This window comes from Podarcis erhardii, assembly GCF_964252035.2.
Source record: "Podarcis erhardii genome assembly, chromosome: Z".
NCBI classification, from domain to species: domain Eukaryota; kingdom Metazoa; phylum Chordata; class Lepidosauria; order Squamata; family Lacertidae; genus Podarcis; species Podarcis erhardii.
The window spans coordinates 36695670-36716351 of NC_138504.1; the positions used below are offsets into that span (position 1 = coordinate 36695670).

At 44.5% G+C, this 20682-nt stretch overlaps 1 protein-coding gene and 1 long non-coding RNA gene across 2 annotated transcripts in view; one reads left to right on the forward strand and one right to left on the reverse strand.

Annotated features, from left to right (window-relative positions):
• The window catches only part of LOC309333649, a 15914-nt gene extending 12953 nt beyond the window's left edge, over nt 1–2961 (reverse strand). Inside the window, exons 1-2 of the long non-coding RNA XR_014152638.1 lie at nt 2881–2961; nt 1566–1800 (exon numbers count right to left, since the gene is read on the reverse strand). This is a non-coding gene — a long non-coding RNA (uncharacterized lncRNA). The remainder of the gene's footprint in view (nt 1–1565; nt 1801–2880) is intronic.
• Nucleotides 2962–3089: 128 nt separating this feature from the next.
• On the forward strand, nt 3090–20682 carry GTF3C5 (general transcription factor IIIC subunit 5). The gene is made up of 11 exons (XM_081847136.1): nt 3090–3303; nt 5583–5799; nt 7013–7211; nt 12246–12441; nt 13351–13455; nt 15023–15137; nt 15355–15435; nt 16664–16761; nt 17261–17343; nt 17835–17977; nt 19155–20682. Exons 1-11 carry the CDS (start codon nt 3124–3126, stop codon nt 19310–19312), a joined length of 1575 nt encoding a protein of 524 aa, XP_081703262.1. The 5' UTR covers nt 3090–3123; the 3' UTR covers nt 19313–20682.

Below are 20682 nucleotides of genomic sequence, written 5' to 3' on the forward strand. Positions count from 1 at the left end.
TCCTATATATTAAAAAATGGACAGGTTGTGCAGATGGGAAACAAACAGCAGGCCAAACTTTGTTATTGTTGTTAAATTACACATTTAGAAACTGCTTTACAGTCTGCATATATGGAAGCAGTGTACAATAAGAAATAATGATATTAATTATGAATAATACATACACCGGAGAGGATACCACCTTCCGTGCTGCTACAGTCACAGGGGCTTTGGGTTGCTCTGTATGCTGGTGGCTGTGGCTGCAGCCTGTCATTTTAATTCCCCCACAGTGTCTCTGGGTCCCTGACATAGTGCTTCTGCACTATGCAGAATAATCAGACATTGCGGACAGAAAACTGTAAAATTTCTCCTTCCTCATATATAGGGGGAATTCCAGAAAGCCGCCCCCTCGCAGAGCTTCACACCACAGTATTTCACCACATAGCACATAGTTAAAATGGCGGGATTTGCTCCAACAAGATGCAGTGGTGGCCACCTTTTTGAACACACCTGGAAGAGGACTGGACAAACTATTTGAGGCTAAGGCTATCAATGGCTACTAGCCATGATGGCCATGTTCTCCCTCCAGGGGCAGAGGCATCTAGTTGGCCCCTGTGGGACTAGATGCTGGCAGGAGTGCCAGCTTGGCCCTGCGACCGTGGGTGCCCGCAGTCATGGATGTCATGAAGCGTGCATGGCCCTGGCACCAATTTTTTTGGGTGCTTGGGCACCCAGGGCTCCAGAGAGCTAGCACCTATGGAGGCTGGACTGGGTGGGCCTTTAGCCTGATCTAGAAGGACTCTTCTTATGCTCTAGTGAGAATAGATATACAGTGGTACCTCGGGTTACATACGCTTCAGGTTACAGACTCCGCTAACCCAGAAATAGTACCTCGGGTTAAGAACTTTGCTTCAGGATGAGAATAGAAATTGTGCTCTGGCGACGCAGCGGCAGCGGGAGGCCCCATTAGCTAAAGTGGTGCTTCAGGTTAAGAACAGTTTCAGGTTAAGAACGGATCTCCGGAACGAATTAAGTACTTAACCCGAGGTACCACTGTAATATTTAACGTGTAGTGTTAGCAAATGTGTGCTCAAACCCTCTCATTACATTTGAATTCTTACATCATTCTTCACCATCAGTTTCAGCAAGGTGCAAGTTTTCAAGGAAGATCAGTAACAGTAGGTAAAGTACGGTAAGTTTGCCTGCTATTACTAATTGAGGACCCCCTGCAAAACTTATGAGGAACCAGCACCAGCAAAACAACTGCTGTATTTAATAAACAAAACAACAACAACCACCCTTGTATAGTGTGCCTCTTGTGTCACTGATAGTTGTCAAATAGTGCACCCTGGTGTTCATGAAGTGAATAAACAGACTTAAAAAGGGAACAAATCAACACTCCAATAGCTTCCTGATTACCTTTGATGCCACCTTTTCCCTCTCCCTCCTGCAGAGTAAATGTGCCAACACTATCAGACCCTCAGAAATACTGTATTTGCTAACTCGGCTGCTTTGATCTGTGGAACCGGCTCCATATAATACTCTTTCTGCAGTTGTAAGAAAAATAAAAAAAATTAAAAGCTTACATTTTTCAGATTTTCTGTGGATGCAGTTCTGTTGTTGTTGTTGTTTAGTTGTTTAGTTGTGTCCGACTCTTTGTGACCCCATGGACCAGAGCACGCCAGGCACTCCTGTCTTCCATCGCCTCCTGCAGTTTGGTCCAACTCATGTCAGTAGCTTCGAGAACACTGTACATCCATCTCGTCCTCTATCGGCCCCTTCTTCTTGTGCCTTTAATCTTTATCTGCCCTTAAATGGATTCTTGCAGGTTGGGAGGAACAGCACAGAAAACAGCACTTACTTTATGGCAAAAAACTAGCACAAAACCTGGGCATTGGTTTGGAGGGGATCATACAAAGTTGGATGTTAGGGTGTCAACTTGTACCCGTGTTATAAGAATTTTAAGGTCATATATAAAAATAAATGTTCATAACTGTATATATAAACCACATGTCTGAAGCCCCACAGAAAAGATCCTGAACAAATTGGCCTCAAATATTTCTCTGCAAGGTCAAAGTGGGAAACCTCCCCATTGTCTCTTTCTTCACAAATCCTGTCCTCACAAATCCTGTCTTAAGGGCACATTCAAGATATGAACAGGGTGTGAGCCTGTGACCTGTGACCTAGATTCAGGAATTAAGTAGTTATAATAACAAAAGAGTAGCCAAAAACCCAAATAATGCAATCAGGTAACTTGCCAGACAGGAGATACACAACACACTCAGATTTCTGTTGTAGACCACCTTTTCTGCGATGTAGGTATGTTATTTCTGGGGGTGGTCTTAGACTCCAGGGCGGGCAATTTAAAATGTCTATATAAGGGCTTGCACGCATGGCTCGGGGTCCTCTTCCTCTCTCCTGCGTGTGGGGGGAGCACCCTGTTGCAAGAGCTTTAATAAAGATCAGGCTTACTAGCTGCTTTGCTTCTCAATATTCTCTGGTTGGTCTGTTATTTTCTCTTACCGATAGAGAACCTACAAAAGGACTCTATACGGGGCTCTTGGGTACCCCATAAGGAAAAAGGAGCAGGTTTTTTTTAACTTATATCACCCTGGTTTGAGTATCAATTACTCAGATTGGAAAGTGGCACAAAACGCGGGGTTAATTTCCCACACCAAATGTAAACAAACTGTGAAAAGGACTCTATGAACTGAAAGTGGAGGCGCTATATGTACTTTTCCTAGTTTATTTGTTCGTTTTGTATCACCAAAAAAATCTTTAATCGAAACTAATTTTAAAAATTGATGTCCACTTTTCCTTCTCCTAATACCCAGAGAAGAAAAAAAGAGAAAACAAACATTCTTTGCTTCTTGCCAAAGTGGCTTTCTGCAAAAGAAATACTTTTAGATCCCTTGCTGGATCCACGACCCCAGGAATTAGAAGAGACTCGGCCATCGTGCAGGCTACCGTCCCCCCCCCCCCTTCACCCCTACCTAAAAGAAAAAGAAAAAATAGAATATACTGTTTATGTATAGGCGGAACCTTTCTTCCCTGGAACCTTCGCGATCGCCACCGTGTTGCTACGCGACGCGGAGGGGAGGACGCTTTTGAAGAGAGCGACTGCGGCGGTTCCTGGCGGGGAAAATGGTCGGGGGAGAAAGCGCCGAGGGAGGCGCAGGCTGCTGCTCTCCGGCCGTCGGGGCGGATGCGGCGACTTCACAGCTGAACCGCGACAAGAGGCTGGTGTGCGTGGAGTACCCAGGCGTTGTGCAGGACGTGGACAAGACGCTGCTGACGCTGGGCGGAGAGGAAGGGGTCTCTAGGGTAAGGGTGGGGAATGGGCGTCCTCTGGAGAATGGCTCTTCCTTCTCCCCGCTCAGGTTATTGTTGTTTAGTCGTTTAGTCGTGTCCGACTCTTCGTGACCCCATGGACCAGAGCACGCCAGGCACTCCTGTCTTCCACTGCCTCCTGCAGTTTGATCAGACTCATATTTGTAGTTTCGAGAACACTGTCCAACCATCTCGTCCTCTGTCGTCCCCTTCTTGTGCCCTCCACCTTTCCCAACATCAGGGTCTTTTCCAGGGAGTCTTCTCTTCTCATGAGGTGGCCAAAGTACTGGAGCCTCAGCTTCAGGATCTGTCCTTCCAATGAGCACTCAGGGCTGATTTCCTTAAGAATGGATAGGTTTGATCTTCCTGCAGTCCATGGGACTCTCAAGAGTCTCCTCCAGCACCATAATTCAAAAGCATAAATTCTTTGGCGATCAGCCTTCTTTATGGTCCAGCTCTCACTTCCATACATCACTACTGGGAAAACCATAGCTTTAACTATACGGCCCTTTGTTGGCAAGGTGATGTCTCTACTTTTGTAGAGTGATGTCTCTACTCTGCTCAGGTTACTGAGAGGCAAAGCTGCCGTGGGGTGCTGGGTGGGGTCTCAAGGCAGCCTGCATTCGGATGCCCTGGCACCCGTGCCTGGTTACATCAGACACTTTGCACGTTCCCTGTGGAACTCTTCTCTGCCAAGGAGTTTTCATGGCACAGAGTCAGTCTCTCTCTCTCTCTCTCTCTGTCTTGCTCAGAGCCTCCAGAGGCAGGGCTGAAAAGTTGGACCCCATGGAAGTTGAGGAGTGCTTTTACTGTTAGCACGCACATCATTTCCATTTAGCTCATCATCATCATCATCATTTTTTCATCACCACATCTATATCCCACCTTCCCCCAGGGAGTTCAAGGTGGCATACATGATTCTCCCTCTTCCTGTTATTTCCTCACAACAACCCAGTGAGGGAGGTTGCCCCCTAGGGCAGGATTTGAACCCTTGTCTTCCAAGGACTTAATGGCAGTTTAAAGAAGTGGCAGGTTGGGGGTCTTGCTTGTGTATGGCTAATCATAAATGAATATTTTCCAGAAATGTCTCTCCTTTGTTGAGATATTTCCCCTACAGAAGCTCATTCAGCCTGGAAGAGGCTTCTGGCTACCTGCGGCAAGAGGGAGCCTCCTACTTAACATCCCCTTCACACCTTCTTTATCTCTCATTTTGAAAAGGAAAGGGTGATCTGAATTGCTGTTCTGCGTGGTGGGGGTGATTTTGGAAAGGGGGGGGAGCCATACAGGATTGCCGTACATCTGGATTTTCCCGGCCATATACAGAATATAGCAGTCGGCAGCAGTGTCCGACTGGGAAACTCCAGACGTATGTCAACCCATACCATACAGCCCAGCAACTTTGGCAAAAAAATGTAATCACATCTCAACAACTTTTCTAAATACAGTGGTACCTCTGGATGCGAATGGGATTCGTTCCAGAGCCCCGTTCGCATCCTGAAGCGAATGCAACCCGCGTCTGTGCGGGTAATGATTTGCCGCTTCCACGCATGTGTGTGACGTCATTTTGAGTGTCTGCGCATGTGTGAGCGGCGAAACCCGGAAGTAATGCACTTCCGGGTTGCCACGGAGTGTACTTCCGGGTTACTTCCGGGTTCCCACAGAGTGTAACCTAAAAGCGCGCAACCTGAAGCACATTTAACCCGAGGTATGACTGTACAGTGGTACCTCTGGTTGTGAACGGGATCCATTCTGGAGGCCCGTTTGCAACATGAAAAGAGCGCAACCCGCAGCGGCGCATCTGTGCACACGCAGGTTGCGATTCGCCGCTTCTGCGCATGTGCATGACGCCATTTTGCGTGTCTGCGCATGCCCGAGTGACGAAACCTGGAAGTAACCCTTTCCAGTATTTCCAGGTCGCCGCAGGACGTAACCTGAAAGAATGTAACATGAAGCGGATGTAACCAGGGGTACCACTGTAAAGCTCAATTACTTTTCTAGATTTTCACTGTTTGAAATATGACAACCCTACATTGTAGGGGTTGGATTATATCCAACTCAGGGTGAGAAATTCCTGGCCCCTGGGGGTCAGCTTGTTGTGCATTTGGTCCACAGCTTCACTTCAGCCCAGCCCACTCTCTCCTGTCTGAGAGCCCCCAGCCTGCTGCATTACCATGCTGGGTTGGGAGGAAGCAAAACCTATTTTCCCCTCACTCGTGTGCTGGCAGAATGACCTAGCCTTTATTTACGTTATTGGTTGTGTGCATACTTTTCAGATCTACACTGACCCCAGCCGAAGACTCGAGCTCTACTTCCGCCCCAAGGACCCCTACTGCCATCCTGTGTGTGCCAACCGCTTCCCAACATCTTCCATGTTGCTGAAAGTTAAAAAGAAAACGAGGAGGAAACGGACAGAAGCAGGAGATTTTGAGGAAGATGTCAGTTTTGAAGTAGAAGTTCTTGGTATTGTTACCACAGTTTATAAGTTTCAAGGTAATGATTCCTTTCTCTAAGGCAGGGATGAGGAACCCCTGTGGTCCTCCAGATGCATGGCGAGAGGACCAGGGATGATGAATGTTGTACCTCAACAACATTTGGAGGACCTCACCCCCTTTTCAGTAAGGAAAGATTTGCCTCCATCATAAGACTCTGTAAATTTCAGTTCAGCCCTACTTCCTTGCCTCAGGGATTCTCACTGGGTGTGCTGTCTGGTGGCACCAAGGAGACCCCATGAATACGGTGGGGGGGCTGCCTGAATAAACCAGAGACTTCTTCAGTAAATACACCATTGTGATCAGAACAACAGCCTCTTGGGATCTCACAAAAGTAGAATCCACAGTCTTATAAATTACACAGGCTTATCTGAAGACATCTGAAGGCAGCCCTGTTTAGGGAAGCTTTTAATGTTTGATGTATTACAGTATTTTAATTTAATTTTTTTTGGAAGCCGCCCAGAGTGGCTGGGGAAGCCCAGCCAGATGGGTGGGGTATAAATAATAAATTATTATTATTATATTATTATTATTACTTATATAGAGGTATTATCCCTACTTAGCTAAACACAGATGTAGAAATTAGGCTACACTCTCAGAGGAAAAGCATGCCTGCATTATCATCTAAGTCCCTGATTCAGTGATAAGAACAGGATGTCCACTCTCTATCAAGCTGGCTCAGTGCTGAGTTTTTCCCCTGCACATTCTTGACACATTCTTAATACAACAATATACTTCCACACACTATTTCACAGTTTTTACATCTCTTCACATGTAGGCTCTCTATCAAAGCATATGCTATAATTTTCACTACACCAGGCACCATGTTATTTCTGATTGCATGTGCAGAACATTTTGAATGTGATTGCATTGTGCAAATCTCCATAAGTTGCCACTCTGAGAGCTTCTTGGGTTGCTACAAAGCAGAATCCCCAGTATCTCCAGGTAGGACTGAAAGAGAGTCCTTCCTGAAAAACCAGAAAGTGGTTTCCAGTCAATGTAGACAATACTGAGGTAGATGGACCAGTGGTCAGACTCAGTATAAGGCAGTATGTTCCTAAGAATGTTAGTATTCAAGCATTTTAAAGAAATTAATAAATGTTGATTTGGTACTGAATGAGATGCCTGCTTCTTTTGTGCAAGTTTCACTAAGTAGCGCAGTGAGGGAACAATCTTTTGGGGTGATCTGCACACTTTTGCCTCCTTCTCTCCAGGGATGTCTGATTTCCAGTATTTGGCAGTGCACTCTGGACCAGATGGCAAGCAGACCTCCATGTATGACAAAGTCCTGATGCTAAAGCCAGAGAAAGAGGAGTTCTTCCTGAGTGACCTTCCGCTTTATATCCCTCCACCCATTTTCTCACGCTTGGACACTCCCGTGGACTATTACTATCGACCAGAAACACAACATAGGTCAGTGTCTTCTTTTGTAAAGGTGAAAGGTAAAGGGACCCCTGACCGTTAAGTCCAGTTGCAGACGACTCTGGGGTTGCGGCGCTCATCTTGCTTTACTGGCTGAGGGAGCCGGCGTTTGTCTGCAGACAGTTTTTCCGGGTCATGTGGCCAGCATGACTAATCTGCTTCTGGCGAACCAGAGCAGCGTACAGAAACGCTGTTTACCTACCCACCAGAGCAGTACCTGTTTATCTACTTGCACTTTGAGGTGCTTTCGAACTGCTAGGTGGGCAGGAGCTGGAACCAAACAACGGGAGCTCATCCCCTCGCAGGGATTCGAACCGCCGACCTTCTTTTGTAGGTGATGGCAAATCCACCTGCTGAGCAATGGTCTCTGCTGTGGCAGGATTAATATATGTACCAGCTACTATGTTGGCTGAATATAGTTGCAGTTTAGGTTTGGACTTGGACGGTAGGGGGGAAAATCTCTGGTCCTCAGGCCAAACATAGCCTTATTGGTACCCATATCCAGCCAACTAGCTTATTGAGCTCTGTCCTCTCCACAACCCTGCCTGTCAGCTGTGTGCAACAACATCTGGAGGGCAACCCTTGATCTAAGAAGTGGTATTCCCCTCTTAAGGGAACTCCTATTCTTTTTTGGGGGGGGCAACAAACAGCTTTTTTCATGTTCAATGGTACAATATAACCATATTGGAACCAAATAAAAATAGTGTCTTATGCAGTGTAGGTCCAGAGTATAAAAAAGGAAGCTCTATGGGAGATTGACAAAGGGATACACACACTGTTTCCATTGTCCCCTGTACAAATTAAAGAAGATATAGAATAATAATGGATATCTCCACATAAAAGTCATATTCAGCTGGCCCAAGTTGTGCAAAAGGCTGCCTGTTCCTGTTTATTATAAAGATTCACCAGATGGCTGCAAAGTCTTCAGGCTCCACTTCATCTTTCTAGACTCTCAGATGGTGTTTTAGTTTTTCAGAGGCAGCAAAATTAAGAACTTCTTAAAACTATCTGTCCAGAGTGATATTGGTTACATTATTCCACTCTTGTTCAGCTGCCAAGCATGCTGCAACCAGCAGGCCCTGCCCTCTTTTAGATTTGGCCCTGCCACCACTGCCTAGCATGTAGTCCCTAGAGTGCTACTCACAAAGACCAAAAGAGTGCCCCGCACCTGTTGTACCTGGGAGCAACCTTCGATACACCCAGAAGTCTCTAGTTGACTGTAGTGGCTATTGGTTCTGACAGCTGCAACAGGCACCTGTAGAGAGCCCCTATCCACCCTTCTTGGTACCTCTCCTGGTTGCTTACCTGCCCAATGCAGCACCTGACTTCTTCTGGCAGCAGGGAGGAACAACAAAGTCAGAGTGACTTCTGTGTTCCTCTCTGCTTCTAGGTTAAATCAACATGTGCTTGTTGCAGCTGTCAGAACTGATAGTTGCTACAGACATGCAGAGGCTTTTGGATATGTGGCATTGAGGTATGAACCCAGCTCTCAAATCACTTGGGTTTGCATGCACAAAGGAGTTGAAACAAGGTATTGGAGAGTGAAATACTTCTCTTTGATGTCCATGTGTTCCTTAGATATTCATCAGTGCAGCTCAGATCCCAGGGTTGGGACAGCCACATTGTTGACATTTGACAAGAGGTGGCTGTGCTTTCCAATTCATTAGAGGTAACATTTGGAACACTTCTCATGCCAACACCTTTGATTTTTCTCACTGTTATTCTTCATAGCTCACTTTGCTATAAAGTATCTTAAAGCAATTTAACAATAAAAGCATCAATTATCAAAACAATTTCTAATATAAAAGCAGTTAAAAACAATTTTGTATAAAAACAGTTAAAGCGATGATTGCTTTTTGTGATTTTTATTGCAATAAATAATTCCTACAACATACATAAAAATGTTACCTTGGTTTCCCCTTTCACAATAAGGAGAACATATGGTTGGACACTGTCATTACATTTCCCATTCCAGTGTTAAATAAAAAGTGCCTTTAGCTGTACAAGCCAGTTATTATCTGGCTGTCATCCTTCCCTGGCTGTTATATAACTTGCCAGTTTCAGCTATCTGTCAGGTAATTTCCAAACAGCCTTGAAAAATAGGAGCAGTAGTCTTCCCACCCAGCCTGCTCTCAGATGAACCATGACTGCACGTAGAAGATTTCAGATAAATTCAAGATTGCAAAGCTCAACTTAATTCATGATAACAAGATTCCCATTATTAGGTCCCTCCAGACTCCCCATATCCACTATACATTTAAATAGTTTCTGGTTTAACAATCAGTCCTCTTTCCTAGGGAACTGTGAGGATTGCTCCTCCAGTATCTGTTTTGAACCCATTTCAAGTGCTGTATTATGGGAAGGGATATAAATAGGCAGGACTAGGTGGCTCGTGATCTGATCCAGCAAGGTACTTATTTGCCTTAACTAGCTGAATGAATGAATTATGGTAATAAACCAATAAAATTTAGGGCAGGCAGAATAAGGCTGCAATCCTATGTACACTTCCTGGGAGTAAGCCCCACAAACACAGTGGGTGATAAAAGTAGATCCACTGAAATTAATGGACATCTGTAAATAACTTTCAAAGTGAGTTCCCTTCTAAAGAGGGGATTGGTCCACAGCCTCGACCATTGGGTTGAGTTTATTTCATACTCTTATGTCATGTTCCCATTTGTCTTTGATATTGGTGTAGTGTCTTGGAGTAGTATTTTATATGTTGCCGATACCGTCCCTTTGCTGTGTTCCTCTGTTGACAATCGCCTAGTGGTTGCTGACTTCATTTCTGGGTTGTTTAAGAATGCATGTAGTTGATGATAGGTCAGTCAGGATATTTAGTTGTCCATTAGTTTGTTCTGTATTTCTTGTGACGGTGTGGGGTTGCCAAGTCTTTTAGGCGGTATAGCCTTTTAGGCTTGCCATACCTTTACTTGAAAGCTTTGTGATGCATGGTGGAACTGTGGGTGGTAGGCTGGGGGGATTAACAGGGATAGGGCTGGAAACAATGCTGAAGACTTGGAGTAGATTTGTTTAAGGGTTTATAGGAAGTTGGGGCCAAATTTCAAATCTCTCGTTTCCTCTTATTCACTCTTTGTTTCTGGTGCTTTTTGGCATGGCTCTGCATCTTTGGGCCCAGGTTACATTGGGCAGTGTGGAAGAGTCTCTTCATAATTTGTGTTGAAGAAATATAGCTCTAACTTTTCAGTAATACAAGGGAAGGAAAATATCAAGTTTTAGTGGGTCTACTGGGTAGAGTTATTAATAAAGGAAGAGTCAAACTCTCTAGGCAACCTGAACAAATTACAGTATAAAAGACCAACAGAGTCTCTCCAGTTCTTTAAAGACAAAATCCAACATTAAATGGAGTCTTATTAAACTGGTCTGCTGCCTTACTAAAGAAGTTGAAATTCAAGAGGCCCCATCCATGTTAGCATTCCACCATGTCCTAAATGCAAGTGTTCTGCTGAACAGAACTTGTGATTTTATTTTTCAAACTGGTTTTTGTTACTGTTTTAGTTGTTAAGCTTTTTATTGTTTGTATGATTGTACATCTTAATTAAGGATGTTTTAATGACCCAATGGATTTATTGTTGTGTAAGATATTTTTTTATGGCCTCAGAGCTTGGTCTGAATGAACAAGAGACAACAGTCTTCTTGATATTAACAAGGTCTGTGTCCATTTTCTCAGTTCAAGGGAGTTTGGAGTTTTTTAGAAGTGAAGCAGCTCAGACCAAGCTTTTATGGGAGCTGAAGGCTCAACCCATTCCTGGCTGTCAGGCAGGCTCTGATCCAGGCATGTGCTTACATGCACTTCCCCCTACTTTTGAGTGACCACTCACTAGCTAGTGCTTTAAGTTCCTGCCTGCCTCACTTCCTCTGTTCCTGTGGCCAAGTGGTCAAGGTGGGGTGTGGGTTCTGAGAGCTGTGTGAGAATCCAGGCAACTAGTATGGGAGCCTCCTGGGGCAAAGAGACAAAGATTTATTGGCTTTTCAGTACTACTGATCATATGGAGATCCTTTGAAGTGGGGTCTGTGTGTCTCTGACCCCTGCTCTTCCTCTGAGGAGGTCATAAGTTCCAGATCTGGGAAGGGCTGAGTTCTGAGTCTCATCAACACATGGCAGCTCCACGCTCACCATCCTGAGTTCCACAGTTGAAGACGCCAGTGTGATATAGAGCTTAGAGTGCTGGACTAGGGTTTTGGAGACCAGGGTGCAAGTACCTAAAGGTAAAGGGACCCCTGACCATTAGGTCCAGTTGTGACCGACTCTGGGGTTGCGGCGCTCATCTCGCTTTACTGGCCGAGGGAGCCAGTGTACAGCTTCCAGGTCATGTGGTCAGCATGACTAAGCCGCTTCTGGCGAACCAGAGCAGCGCATGGAAACGCTGTTTACCTTCCCGCCGGAGCGGTACCTATTTATCTATTTGTGCTTTGATGTGCTTTCGAACTGCTAGGTTGGCAGGAGCTGGGACCAATCAACGGGAGCTCACCCCATCACGGGGATTCAAACCGCCAACCTTCTGATCGGCAAGTCCTAGGCTCAGTGGTTTAGACCACAGCGCCACCCATGTCCCGTGCAAGTACCTGCTCATCCATAAAACTCACTGTGTGACCTTGGGTCAGTCACTCACTCTCAGTCTAACTTACCTCGCAGGGTTGTTGTGAGGATAAAATGGAGATGTGGTAGAAGTGTGTACACCACCTTAAGCTCCTTGGAGAGAAGGTGGAATATAAATATAATAATAAAGCAGATAAATATAAATGCAGGCAATCAACCCACCACTTAGCAAAATTCATATCTTTTTAATGAACAGATTCATGGTTGCCTCTTTAGAAATTCTCTGTTCAGATAGCAGTTTAAAAGGGGGCATCAGAAAAGAAAAATAGAAAGAAAATTATCTTTTTTCAAATTTTTTAAATTTTCAATTTGAGATGTCATAAACAAAAAAGCAAGCATTATCCAAATTTCACAGAACTGAGTCGAATGTGATTCATTTTTGTAATTTCTGTTTCCCTCCCCTGCAGGGAAGGATATCAGAACCCCACGTTGTCCAGCGAAAACTTGATAGGTCTCAGCCGGGCCCGTCGGCCCCACAACGCCATCTTTATCAACTTTGAGGATGAGGAGATCCCCATGAAGCCTTTGGACGCAGCAGAGCAGACCTGGAGGAGAGTTTGCAGCAATGCAGTGGATCACAAAGCAGAAGAGGAATTGAGGAAGGTAGACACACTTTTTGGGGTCTGTTCACACACTGAAAGACATGTTTGGAAACTTGGGACATCGGAGCCAGGGTTGCCTGGAACTCCCTGCTGAGAGTCCCTTTCTTGGTTGAGAGGCAAATCTTTTACCCCTATTTTCAATAATTTTATTTGTATAGCATGTACAGAACATTTACAAAAAGGGCATCAGGACAAAAGAGTATATTCTGTAGAAAAGCCATACGAAACCCTAACAACACCAAATCACCAAAAAACGAGACTACGGCATGAAAAGAAAAAGTTTGAAGGGCCCCAAGGAGGAGACAAAGGGCCAGATCAGTCCAGCAATTCTTTTAAATAAAGTCATACTTGGCTGGAACGAGGCAATCCATTGTATGAGTCAAGAAAGGCATATTGGGACATGGCTCTTCCTGAATGCTTGGCATATTGGTATCAAGTGCAAAAGAATTGCCAAAGCAGACAAATTTGAAAGTGTTTGCGGTGCTTTCTTGACCTATGTTAATAAGGACTGAGTCTTGCTGCAAGCTCTGCAGGCTCAGATTGCTTTGTAGAAAGTGTATTCACAGTTTTCACATGCATGATGTATTTATGGTGAGACAAGGCAAAGCTGAAAATGTTAGTAATGATTTACTTTACTGTATGTGGAAAACATTCTATTTTTGTACAGAATGCCTGTGGAACCTAATTTGTTATTAATGGTTTTGTTGTTATTATTATTTAATGCACTGTTATTATCCAAATGGAACACTCACACACACCTCCCGATCTGGTGCAGTCAGAAATCTTGGCAGCTTTAAGTTCATGAATTAACTTTTCCAAGGAAACAATGAACAGAGTCTTTTTATACTTCACATCCTTCCAGCCTTGGGTTATAGTTAGACCCTTTCTTGTATGTGTTTCTGTTTTGTAGCTGTTTGAGGTCCGCCCAGTCTGGTCTCGTAATGCTGTGAAAGCCAATATAAGCATCCACCCTGACAAGCTCAAGTTCCTTCTGCCTTACTTAGCTTACTACATGGTGAGTGCATTATGTTTCGTGTGTGTGTGTATGTTGCTTTCTTAAAAAGAGTTCCCAACAGCTCATATAGTGACAATGGATTGAAATGTTCACTATTTAGTAAATGCAGTAGTTATCAAATGTAGTTGCCAGAAAGCATGCAGCTGGGAAGAATTTTTTTTGGCGGGGGGCACTCAGTAATTTATTCCAGAATGTAAAAAAAAAAAAGTTGGCCTTCTTAGACAACTTATAACAGAGGCAGGGAACCTTTTTCAGCCCAGGGGTCGCTTTAGCTCACAGGCAGCTCTTTAGGAGCCACGTTCCTAAAGAGGGAAGGGCAGGGCAGGGCCTGAGGCAAAGAGATGTGGCCAGTGGCAAAAGTCGGTGGAAGCTGCTGGGAACTGTAGGACAGGAGAATACTCTTGTGCTCTGGTCTGCTTGTGGTTTTCAGACAGACATCTGGTTGGCCATTGCAAGAACAGAATGTTGGACTAGATGGGCCATTTGCCTGATCCAGCAGGGTACCTCTTATGTTCTCATGTTCAATGGGTGTTACTCTTGCCCTTGTACAATAGGCTGCATTCCAACCATGCAAAAGCCCCTCTTTCTGCACATACAGACATACCTTTCTCCTTCCAGATATATAAGAACCATTGCCACAGTTCAAGGATACAGTCCAACCTAGCAAAAGCACTTGAAGGATGTGTGGCATGAGGGGAGTCATGTCCTGTGGGCTGGGTAGAGAGGACTGAACGTCTGCATTCGGGGCTTGAGCTTGAGGTTCCCCACCTGTGATGTGGTTCATTCATCTGAGTTTCCAAAGCACATGTTAAATTGTCTCCATCTTGGCAGTGCTCCATTCCTGAAAGCTGCAATTTTTTTATTGGGGTATTGTCATTTCCCCCCTATTTTGTGATTGTCAAGAAAGCTCTCATTCAATCATTCAAAGTATTTATATCCTGCTCTTTATTTAGTGGTCTCAGAGCAGATAATAAGTAAACAGAGCACAAACAGCGTAATACAAACAGCATGCAGTTTAAAAGAAATAGGAATCAAAAGTTTTTTAAATAAATTTGCATGATTTATTTATTCAGTTTCTATCCCGCCCACCCTCCCAAAGGAGCCCAGGACAGTAGTTTCTTTATTCAGCACTCATAAAATTGCCCACAGACACCCTCTGTTGGGTTCGAGAGTTGGTGTTCTGGGAAGTTTTGAAATAACTTTGAAATAAAGTTTTGAAATGAGACATTTTTCTCCACTCCCCAGAAGTAAAATCTAGATGGTGGCAATGACAGGGACCAGCCATAAATGGCCTTTCTGTGCACAATTTCCTTTCCTTCCCATTTTCCTAAACCTAAAAATCTAAAGCTTTGCTGCCACCAACACTTTTAAAGGTCTTGATAGCAGCAAAATCGTGGTACTTTTTTGCAGTTGTTGCAAAAATGATTGTGGTGTTGCGATGTTTTTTAATCTGAGAATGCTTTTTAATTAAAAGATTATTTCAATCCTATGTTCGGATGTAAGGATTAAAAAAAAAGAGCATCAAAACCAGAGCCTCACATTCTTGTAATTCTGTTTGCCCCTGTAGCTAACTGGACCCTGGAGGAGCCTGTGGGTCCGCTTTGGTTATGATCCCAGGGAACACCCAGAAGCAAAGTTCTACCAGGTCCTGGATTTCAGAATTCGCTGCGGAATGAAATACGGTAAAAATGGAAGCAGGCCATCAGAGTACTGTTGTACTCTTTACTATCAGTGCCTTTTGGGTGGGGGGGGGGCGGAGGAAAGGTCTAGGCTACAAAAGCACCAAGCTGCCAAATAGATATATCTATTTAAAATTCCTGGTATAATTTGTTTCTCTTTGAGAAGTGCTCTTCTCCATCATCTCTTCTGCCTCCACAGACGTGTTTTATTTCCCCCTAGGGTATGCCCCTAATGACATGCCGGTGAAAGCTAAACGCAGCACCTACAACTACAGCCTGCCCATCACCGTGAAAAAACCAGGTATGTGGTACAGGCAAGAGGGTGGGTAGATATTTCTTTATCTTGTTTTGTGAATTAAACAATTGTGATTTCTTCCATCAATTCGCAGGGGTGTCCTTTGTGGCTCTCTCTGATCCTGGTACAATTTTTGAATGAGACGAACCTCCCTTTTGCAGCTCCTGAGCAGATGCCTGCTGGAAACAGGGCTTGCTGTCAGCACTGATTGCAAGTCCTGCTTTCAGCAGGGATCTTTTCAGATGCGGCTTGAAATTAAAGCTGGGGTTGCAAAGGAAGGAAGGAATTTCACTCTCAGTTCTTCCTTTGAAGTTGAATCACCTGACATCACATGACACCAGGTGATTGACAGGTAGGTGGCTTCATCTGCCTGTCAAAAGTGGTCTCTGGTGGGTGGGCCAGTTCATCAGCCTTTGTGTCTCAAATGCTGACATCTGTGCTGTGTGGTAGACCACATTCTCTGCATGCAGGAGACCCCACTATCAATTCCCACTCTGCCCAGGTTGGGCTGGAAAACTGCCCTGTCTGAAATCCTGGGGAGCTGCTGCCAGTCTGCAGACAGTACTGAGGCAGATGGATCTGTGGTCTGTCTTGATAGAAGGCAGCTTCATATATTCCTTTGCCAGTTGCACACAGAACCAGTAGTTACCAGGTGCTGCAGAGCATTTATTATTTATTATTATAAAACAGGATCAACAGGTTGTCATGTTGTAGTTTGTTCTTCCATCCTTGGTGTCAGTCAAGAAAAAGTGGATAGAGAGAAGTTAAATTTCCCCCTTTCATAATACTAAAACTTGGGTACCATCCAATGAAGCTGAATCTTGACAGGTTCTGGGCAGACAAAAGAAAGTAATTTGTCACACAGTACATAGTTTGAGTATGTAATACTCTCCAGCAAGATGTAGTGGTGGCCAACAACTTGGATGACTTTAAAAGAAAATTTGACAAGTTCATGGAGGAATAAAGCTAATCAATGGCTGCTAGTCATTATGGCTATGTTCTTTCTCTACTGTCAGAAGCAATATGCCTCTGAATGCCAGTTGCTAGGAATCACAGGTAGAGAAAGTTGCTGTTGCAATCATGTCCTGCTTTGGGGCTTCCTAGAAGAGGCTTTTGGTCAGCCACTGTGAGAACAGGATGCTGGACTAGATTGGCCTTTGGCCTGATCCAGCAGCCAGGCTCTTAAGTTGCTGTGCAACATGTGATTTGGGGACTCTCTTCCTGCCCTTTTCAGCAAGCCATGTAGTTGGCATCCAGGACCTTAAGCAAGGACTGAGCACCTCTGGGATGTCCAGTCCACGGAAATCTGCTTTCAGCAAGTATAAACTTAAAGTAGGTATTTGGCTTCCTCCTTGTTTTTCCTCCTGACTTCACCCTTTTCTCCTCTTGTGGCGTACTAGGAAGATCTGTCTCCAGACACATTGTCTCCTCTGGGGAAATACAGATTTGGTCACGTGAAAGAAATGGGTAGCAGCTTAAAGGCAAAATGCCCAATAGTATAAATTCATCCTCCTGTCACTGTGGAGGTGGGAATCCTTGGGGTTGATGCAAGAGAGACCCAGTTGCCCTTTTCAAGTCCAGAGGGCTGCTCTGGGAAATGGAGATGTGGTGGTTTGGGGAGGAAGAGATTGAATATAACAACCATGAGGACTCTTTGTGGGTTCTGTATTGGAGAAGAGGAGGAAGTTGGGGTGACAATCTGACTTTGGAGGAGCTAAGGGTTTTCTCCAACATTCAAGTCAGCAACAGAGGGTCCCGTTGTGGAAACATTTTTACTTTCAGTTCCATTGTCTTTTGGTGTCTTCCATCCCTCTGCTTCTTCCTCTCTCAGGATTCGATTTACATCTTCCGAGAAGGTTCTCTGCCTCCTTATCGACAGATGTTCTATCAGCTTTGTGACCTGAATGTGGAATGGTATTTGTGCTTGATCAAAAGGGGCTCTAAAGTAACTTGGGGGGGCAATTTATGTCTGTGTTCATGCATGTCTTTTGTATGTCTGTCTGAACCTCAAAGGTATGCTCCCCGCTGTGGTGGCCCTGCAAGCAAAACCTGATCTGAATTTTTCCATGGGTACCCTTGCAGTAATAAAAAATTCAGCTGACTGTAGGGGGAGGAGAAGGCTTGCACTCCTTAAACATTGAACCTTCAGGAGAGAGTACTTCTTCTTAGGCAGTTCCAAGCATTCCTTTGAAACAGGAACCCACAATTACCAGGGAGCAGGGTTTTAAAAATCTACATTTAATGGGTTTGTTGGTTCTTCCACTGATGATTTGACACATCCAGACTCTGGGTCTTTTTGTCCTCAGTTTATTTTTTGAGACCAGGGTCGACCTTCACAAGGGAATCAGACCTAATTTGTTCAGTCCTTTGGGGGAAGAGAGAATCTGAAACTAGTCTCTGTTCAGCTTGCAGAAGATCATTCGCCGGAATGATGGCATGGAGATGGTGTGTACAGAGAGGGACGGCTGGTGTCTTCCCAAGACCAGTGATGACTTGCGGGATACCATGTCTCTGATGATAAAGCAGATCATCCGCTCCAAAAGGCCTGGTAATATACTATTAATCAAGGGAGGTTGGAACCTGGCAATGAAACCAGGTTTTACAAATGTTAACCTGACCTGGGACAGCTTGTGTGGCTCTTCTAAGATAGCTCCTACTGCTTGCAGTTTGAATTACTTGTATTGGATTTTTTAATTTTTTTTTAAGTATGATTTGTTATTGTTGTTTAGTCATTTAGTCTTCATGACCCCATGGACCAGAGCATGCCAGGCACTCCTATCTCCCACTGCCTCCCGCAGTTTGGTCAAACTCATGCTGGTAGCTTCGAGAACACTGTCCAGCCATCTCGTCCTCTGTCGTCCCCTTCTCCTTGTGCCCTCCATCTTTCCCAACATCAGGGTCTTTTCCAGGGAGTCTTGTCTTCTCTTCTCATGAGGTGGCCAAAGTCTTGGCGCCTCAGCTTCACAATCTGTCCTTCCAGTGAGCACTCAGGGCTGATTTCCTTCAGAATGGATAGGTTTGATCTTCTTGCAGTTCATGGTATGATTAGGGATGTCTTTTCAATATATTGAAAACATATAGTCCTCCACCCAAGTTCATTTTATTAATGTAGCTTAGGCTTATAAAAATCAGTCCATTTGATTGACTGAAATTCATTGCTAGGTGACCTTGGGCTGGTTACCAAAGCTCATGTCTCCACTGTCAGCATGATGCCTCTGAGTGCCAGTTGCTGGGAATCACAGGTGCAGAGAGTGCCGTTGTGCCTAGATGCTGCTTGCGGGCCTCCTAAAAGAGGCACTTGGTTGGCCATTGTGAGAAAGAGAGTCCTGGACTAGATCAGCCTTTAGTTCTCTCAGCTTAATCCCTGTCACACATTGGTTGTCTTAGAATAATAGACACCTTGAGCTCCTTGGAGGAGAAGCAGGATATAAATTTGAATAATAACAATACATAATCAATTAAGAGTTACTAAATCAACTAGCAACCCTAGATACGCATATTTGTTGGAGGGAGAAATAACTGCTTTTGGAATTACAATGGAAATCACTTTCTTCCTGCCACTGCTGGCTCTCTGTTTCCTTCAGATGGGAGCCCTGAGGGAGTAATTCTGACTGACCTTTGGCTACCCCGCCCCGCCCCTTTTGCCCCAGTGGAATTCCTCAGCCATCCCTCCACTCATCCATCCCTGACATTATCTTCATCCCTTTCCCTATCTTTTGCTCCAGCTCTGTTCACAAGCACTTCGAACACAGAAGAGGGGAAAGAGCAGCTGGCGTTCGAGTCCGGAGAGGAAGAGGAAGAGGAGGAAGAAGAGGAGGAGTTCAAAGAACCATCTGATGGAAGTGAGAATGAGATGGAGACAGAGATTCTGGACTATGTGTGATGCACCAGAACTGGCACTGTGCGAGAACCTTTGCTTCTCTTGTCCCTACAGGCAAGACAGGAAGCCAGGCCTAATGAGACAAGTACCCAGCCATGTCTCTTCTACTCATCTTTGGGTTCTGTTCTTTACAGACACCTATGTGTGCCTTTTTGATACTGATTTGAGGGTGAAGATTGTGATGAGTAAGGCTGTTTATCCTTGAGCTCTGCAGACATGGCAAATGTGCAAGTAATGGGGCTGGAGATACCTTATCCCGAGAGGTTTTGCTAAGTATTCCTCTAATGAAAGCTTAGCTAACTGGTAAACACACAAACCTGGTAGACCTTCATCTTGGCATTGGTTAGCATCTCATTCTCCCATATCCTTTAGGAGAGGCAAGCCATTGCCGTAGCCACCTTACTAATACACCTGTCCAGCTTTACCACCTCAAACGTGTGGTCACCAGGGCTGGTGCATGGAGTGCTGGTGATGTCCTGACCTAAGATTTTAGTCTTTTGTCAGGCTGATGATGAAGCCAAACTCCATACAGTCTTGGGCAAAATGTTTGATGAGTTTCTGTGGAGTTTCCTTGGAGTGTGCTGTCAAGGCTGTGTCATCTATGAACAATATATATTGGATAAGAACTTGCCACACTTCTGCCTTGGCATGGAGATGTGCCAGGTTGAACGGACTCGCACCACTCCTTGAATGGACGCAGAGCACACACTGTCTTCAGTCAAACTGAAGGCATATGAGAACAACAGGCTGAAGACGACACCAAAGAGACTCCTTAGGATAGCAATAAAGCTGGATATCCAATCCAAACTCCTCTTCTTCTTCCCTTGTGGACTTTAGGTGGGCATCTTACCTTTTCGGTTGATGAGGTCAAAGGCCTGAAGGCCAAATACCTGACCAGGAGCCCTTGTGACTGTGCATAGATGAAGTTTGAGTATTAGTCATTTTTCCTCTTATGTTGCCAATGAAAGAGTATGAAGCATTCGTATACTGATGAACATGTGAGTGGGGTTCAAAGTGAAGATAATGATTTATGTTTGAATTTAAATTTAGATCAACCAAATTGAGCCAAATGCTGATCAGGGGAATTGTTCATTTTCTGGAATACTGGCATATGCTATGAAATTAAACCACATCGGGGTAAAGCCATCTTTTTTTATCTCTCCATGTGTCAACTATAGTTTATTTGTAACTCTCTCAAGGAGGGTTGCTTCCCAAACGTGTTTTGTACCAATGGTCCATCATTGTGCCAGAAGGTTCTTTCCAGTGTCTGGTTATGTTGCATCTCACTGCTTGTAATAAATGGCTTGTTAATTCTATATTATGTAAATTCAGATGATCATGTAATATATTTAATAAAACTAATTCTCATTTGA

Excerpts from the sequence above, each read along its gene's own strand:
- GTF3C5 (XM_081847136.1), top strand. The coding sequence starts at position 3,124 with ATGGTCGGGGGAGAAAGCGCCGAGGGAGGCGCAGGCTGCTGCTCTCCG. Across the intron at positions 7,212-12,245 it reads CGACCAGAAACACAACATAG|GGAAGGATATCAGAACCCCA; the intron begins GTCAGTGTCTTC and ends CCTCCCCTGCAG. Across the intron at positions 13,456-15,022 it reads CTTACTTAGCTTACTACATG|CTAACTGGACCCTGGAGGAG; the intron begins GTGAGTGCATTA and ends TTGCCCCTGTAG.